Source organism: Geospiza fortis, unplaced genomic scaffold, assembly GCF_000277835.1.
Source record: "Geospiza fortis unplaced genomic scaffold, GeoFor_1.0 scaffold366, whole genome shotgun sequence".
NCBI lineage: Eukaryota > Metazoa > Chordata > Aves > Passeriformes > Thraupidae > Geospiza > Geospiza fortis.
Window position 1 is genome coordinate 4,913,987 of NW_005054342.1, and position 6,000 is coordinate 4,919,986.

At 36.9% G+C, this 6,000-nt stretch overlaps 1 protein-coding gene across 1 annotated transcript in view; it reads left to right on the forward strand.

Annotated features, from left to right (window-relative positions):
* Window positions 1–6,000, forward strand: part of OCA2 (OCA2 melanosomal transmembrane protein) — a 161,529-nt gene that overhangs the window by 66,183 nt on the left and 89,346 nt on the right. Inside the window, exon 14 of the mRNA XM_005422699.3 lies at window positions 3,750–3,882. Coding sequence (XP_005422756.1) covers window positions 3,750–3,882 — 133 coding nt within the window. The remainder of the gene's footprint in view (window positions 1–3,749; window positions 3,883–6,000) is intronic.

Sequence of the window (6,000 nt, forward strand, 5' to 3'; positions counted from 1 at the left end):
GTATCTGTGGTACAGTGAAAACCTTTTAGTCTCTTAAAGTTCCCCAAGAGGCTGCCAGCTGGCTACCAGCTATCTGACAATGCTTGGTGTGAAATCAGCCTTCTTCTTCCCTGAAAACATATTCCCTGTGTTGCAGTGAGGCTCGGTGCTTAGCATCAGGGAGGGCAGCTCTCTGTATTTCACTGTATTTCAGCCTTTCTGATATCAGCCATAAAAAGTAGTGCATTTGGTAGTCCTCAGCCTCCATGGCTACAGGGCATCAGCTGTCCAAGGCTAGTGATCATCAGGATTCATTTTCACTCACTGTCTCTTGTGGATCAATGTAAGGAGGTAATGGGGAGGAAAGCTGGGAGCAAGGGATGGTAAGAGAACTGACTCCAGTCTTGCATTATCACTGGCAATTCTGTCATGCAAGCTCTGTCCTGGAATAGGCAAACTCCATGTTAGAAAAGAATTTGTTTCAGCAGACTTGGAAAGCTGTTCTGCAGTAGGAGCAGAGCAGCATGTTTTCTTTTTCACCAGGGACATCAGAGATATGAAAGATCAATGTGCTGATATTATGAACTTTAACAAAATCCTGAATCTCAGCCCAGCTACTCCCTCTGAAAAGTTTGGATAAGCTCTTGGATGGGATGCCAAAAAATCTAGTAGATTTTTTTTTTTTCTTGTGATGGTGTCTGCAAATCACTTTCAAGGCTTATCTGCATCAGCTCTTATGTCATGAAGCTGTGTTAATCCTGTTTTTTTTTTTTCCAGGGTATTGTGATCTCTATCTCATTTCAATTCCTTTCAGCTATGAGTCAGACCTGAGACCTCCTTCTTATCCTCAGCATTTCAGTTTGCCTTCTAGGTTGAGTGATTCTCTTCATCAATAAATTAATTTTGTGGGTTTCAAGTGATGTGTTTCTTGTGCTCTATTTTTTGAGAAGCCTCTGCATTGTGGTATTTCAGGAACCAGACACAATTCTTTTTCCTTTGAAATAGGTGTGACAATAAAAAATGTAAAGGCAAGTGACTTTTTGTATTTGTGTTTGCTTGCAATAAGCTACTTCCTTAAAGTCAAGATCCTTTAACATGTGACGAAGACACCACATATTTAAACTTGAGGGTTACCAAGAATTCATTGGGTTCCTGTTTATCTTTTTTTACTTCCTATTTTAGCATTTATCTTTATTTCTGTGTATTTCTACAGAGAATTTCTACCATTATAGTTGGCCTGCTAGCTGGCCAGTCTAAGAAAAGTTTCATCTCCACTGCTTTTTAGTAAGACTAGTCTGAGTGCAAAAGTAATTTTCCTCATTCTGGTAATTCTGTATTGAGTATAATCTGACCACTCCTAACTACTTTATTGCTCTTCAACCACCTGTTTTCAGTCATTTTTCTTTCAGAGGATAGATCTTTTTTCCGGTCAGGTTTAGGCATTTCTATTTTGGCTGGTGTAGCTTCAGTGTTTTTACAGCTTAAATAGCTTTGGCTTCCTACCTCTCTTTGCCATTTTAGAGACCATACAAAACTGAATAATGATTTTGCATACTTCCTGACTCCTTTAATGGCACACTGTTAAAGTTGGAAAATTTCTGAACTAAAGCCAGTTCAACTCTTGAGGTTTAAAGTTCTTACTTTTCTGGCCAAAATTTTATGATCTTTCTTTTTGGCTATAATCTTAGAGGCAACCCATATATAGATGGGTTCAGATATCTTTATATTTATATTTAGATATATTAGATATAGTTAGATTTAGATGGATTTATTGTCAATTTATTGTCAGTGGTTTTCATTAAGGAAATAAACATGGGGGATATGGAGTTTATATAGTTGGGCAGCTGGTCTCACAAACATGAGCCTTTGCAGGAATCCTTTTTTTATTCATTTGTAAATTTCTTAGAGTTATGAATGTTGTTTTCATCCCTCATAGAAATGTCTCCTGTAACTCTGAATCTTAACTTGATGCCCAGAGGCCAATCTCTGTAGAAACCGATTTGTAAACACTGTCTTACAGAGATGTCAGACACCTAAGTGCCTGACCTATTGTGTAGGCAAACTGAATGTAGGTATGTTATTTTTCTTTGTGGTGTCACTTTTTTCTGTCCAATTTTTAAAATTATCTCATTCCAATGCCTGAAGAGTCTCCCTTCTGCTTTCATAAAAGCAATGGCTGTAGCTAAGTAACAGCAAAAGGCCAGCAAATGGACAGGTACAGTTTCACCTTTTAGTGTCTGCAGAGTAGAAGAGTCAAGGAATCTACTATTAAATAGCAAGTAGGGATGACATTACCTCAGGAAGCTTAAACCTGTATTTTAATAGGATCAAATTCTAATCCTAGGTCTGCATATTTATGGTTTGAGATTTATTTGACTGTCTGCAAGCTATGGATTTTTTTTGCCAAAGCGCACCAATCTTTATCTGGCTATGAAAGTTCTTTATGACTGTCATCAGTTTCTTGTGTTATGTGTCTTTTTATTGTGCCCTGTGGTGCAATAGAGAAACTTTTTCTTCCTTTCTTTGAACCAGAGACATTTCAACTAGGAAATTTCCACATAAATTCTTTCAGCATTTGACAATATAGAAGAACACACGTTTAAAGCAGTAAGTTCCCAACAGTCTTAACACACTGGAGGTAGTATCAGCTGTTGCTGATACTACAAGGGAAGCTGTTTTTAATATGCATTGGAATTACCAAAGGACCTATAGGAAACTCATAGTTAAAAATCAGGGAACAATAGAGACATAGTGGTGTGTCACAGGGAGATCCTACAATCAACTAACTTTCCAGAGTCTCTGGGAAATCATTGGGTGCTCTGAAAATTCAGCTGGGACAACTTGGGCTATCCAGGGCTTGAGCCATGCTTTATTCCAGGTGTCACAGGTCTGCTCTGCTGGGATCACCAGTTTAGACAGCCTCTGGTTTTTGGATATAAAACAATTGCCTCCTACCTGACTACTTGGATGTGATCCTCCTTGGAGCTTCATGGGTAACTTCTTTTGGACAGGCGAGTCATGGCTGCTCCAGAAAAGCCCAGCGCAAAGGCTAACCCTGACCCACTACAATGTCTGCAATATGGAAAAATGTAATAACTCAATTGAAAGGGACCCTAGAGGCCTTCTAGTCCAATGTCCTACTCACAGCTTGGCAAACTTCAAAGTTTTAGGGCAAGTTGTCACTGTGCATCCTTATTGCTTGGAAGCAATTAATATGTTCAGCCTTTTAATATGTTCTGCCTAACCTTTTTTAAAACCTCTTCATGAAAAGATTTCATTGTGCAAAATATAAAGAAATGTGTTCATTTATTAACCAGAAAGAAGAATAAACACAATATTGACAAATAATACTTTTGTTGTAGAAGAATGGTTCAAATAGAATTATTGTAAGCATTTCTGTTTTCACCAGTTTAAACAAAATCTGGTAATTAAAATTCAACTATTTCTGAGACTTTGAGTGATTTGAAATGAATTTAAAGTAATTTAAGTGAGAAGTAAAAGTTAATGATTCAGTCTGGGTTTTTTTACTGTACATTTCAGGAGCACTAGGTGTTTCAGAGTAACTTGTAATGCAATGTTCTTTGAATTAAATTTTAATGTCACTTGTCTCCTTGGAACAGATGAAATACAGCAGATACTGTACTTGGAACTTACTATATTGCTTTATATTTATTATTGATTGTTGACTTACATAAAGCTGAATGCTTTTCCCTGTAGGTAATACAGAAAAATAAGTGATTTTTAATTTAGGTCTTTGTTTTTATTTTTAGGGATTGGATTTTGCAGCCTTCACAGGGCATATGTTTTTGGGTATCTGCCTTGTTGTTCTGGTCTCCTTTCCTTTTCTCAGACTTCTTTACTGGAACAAAAAACTTTACAATAAGGAGCCAAGTGAAATTGTAGGTAAGTGTGAATGTGAAAAAAGTTATATTGTTACACCGAATATGTGTTAAATGGAAACTGAGTAGTGTCTACTACAAAGTCTTCAGATGGAAGTGCCACCCTCCTCACTCTCTGAACAGTAATTTTTCAACTAATAATTCATATTGTATTTTAGTTGTGCCATTTTCTGATTTTTAGAAGTGGATTGTTTTCTGGTCTTTTGTCTGAGGTTTTGACATGAATTATTAAATACCTTACAAAATATGCAGGAATATTTTTTATCATTCATTACAGTCATAGGTATGAGTATCAGGATGTTCTGTGTTGCAACAGATAGTATCTGCTCAAGGTGCGGAGTTCACAGGCACGATTTAGAAATATCCCAGGTTTCCCTTACAACAAACATAGGGCACTGATGTATTCCCTTGCTGATGGTTTTCTTCCATTGAATTTTTCCGCAATCTTTTACCGATATCTGGTCAGTGAAAGACATTTCATCAAAGCAGAAGTTTTTAAGTCATCCCCAGCTTGCCTCTGTGGCTCTTCCTACCCTAAATTTCCCTGGTGCATAATTTCTACAATTCAGTAGAACTAAATCTATGTCTTTTTATGTCACTCACCTCAATAATCTCTAGAAGTCTTCTTAAAGCTGTTTCAATGACTGCCAACTGTGTCAGTTCCTCTTTGTCTTCATGCTTTTATGTTTTTCAATTCAGTCATTTTGAAGTTTTTAGCATTGTTCTAGGGCTTCTCTTTCAGTGCTGAAATTTAATACTAACCCCCCAAATGTTCACCATTTCTTTACAAGGTAAGAAATACTTCAATAAGTATAATTTATTAGCAAGCTTTGTACAAAGACAGTCAAGTAGAGCTGTTTCTTCCCTGGGACTGATGCTTGTTTCACCTTTCGCTGCAGAAGACTTAAGATCCAGGCTTCCACTGACCATGCAAGACATGTTTTAATGTCCTGTATGATGTCTCTCAACCTGTGTGTGTGGCATCTGTTTATCATGGAGAGGACAACTTCTGATACTGTTGATAGATCTTGGCTTCATTTGTTATCTGTGGAGAAAGATAAGTGATTTTCAAGACTAATGGAGCTGCCTATGCTAGAAGAGATATATTGCAGGCCTTAAAAGTTTACTTTTCTCTTATAAGGAGACTCCAAGGTGACTAACTGTGGCAGAGACTTTCATGATAGGTATCTCATTTAGGGCAAAAGGAGCAGTACCTGTAGTGCCTTGCCCTGTTCCAGGGGAAATTTGCTTGAGGATTATGGTTTTATTAAAAGCCAGAAGTGACAGTCCTCTCCTCAGTAGATTATACCATGTGTCTTGAATCCCATCGGATAGAAAAGTCAGAGAAGAAATTTCCCTGCTTAGGAAGATCTTCTGAAGACTTTTGGTTTTGACTTCAATGTTTATTCAGCACAAGGTGCACTCTGTTTGTATTGCTAAAGGCCAAAGTCTTTCCCAGAATTTAGATCACAAATATTTTTGAGGTTTTCTAGATATTATATTAACTATTTCCTAAGACATGTAAGGAAAATTTCTCTTTCTCCTATATATCTGTCTGGTATGAGGTAGGCATTTTCATTTTAAAACTGCTGAGGCTTTCTGCACCCTTAGAGGTCTTATCCAGAGAGCAAGAGAGATAAAGAAATTAACTCAGACCCTAACATGCTTAGATTCTTTCCCAGTGACCCTACAAATTATGATTTTTCAAAAAGCCATCAAGAAAATTAATTCTCCCAACTGTAAACAGTATTGATCCTGATATAATAGCATTATTTTATAAATATATATTTTGGAACATGGAATTGCTACTTTTTTCCTTTTGGGTATAAAATTTTAAGCATATGTTTTGGATTTTTAAGAAAAAAAGTATGTATGAAAATTTTTCAAATTAATCTGAATAGTACTGTTTATTCACTGGCATACTATTTTTCCAGTGAAACACTAGTGAGCATATTTCCTTCAATTAATTTCTTGGTAATCCTTGTTGCCTGCACCTTAGTCTGGTCGGATTCAGCAGTCTCCTAATCAGTATACCATGTGTTCTCATAATCAGCTGCTGGCCCTTGGCTGCAAACCTAATCAGGAGCTGTTCAATTAGAGCAAATGCTGAAGAGCCACTCTT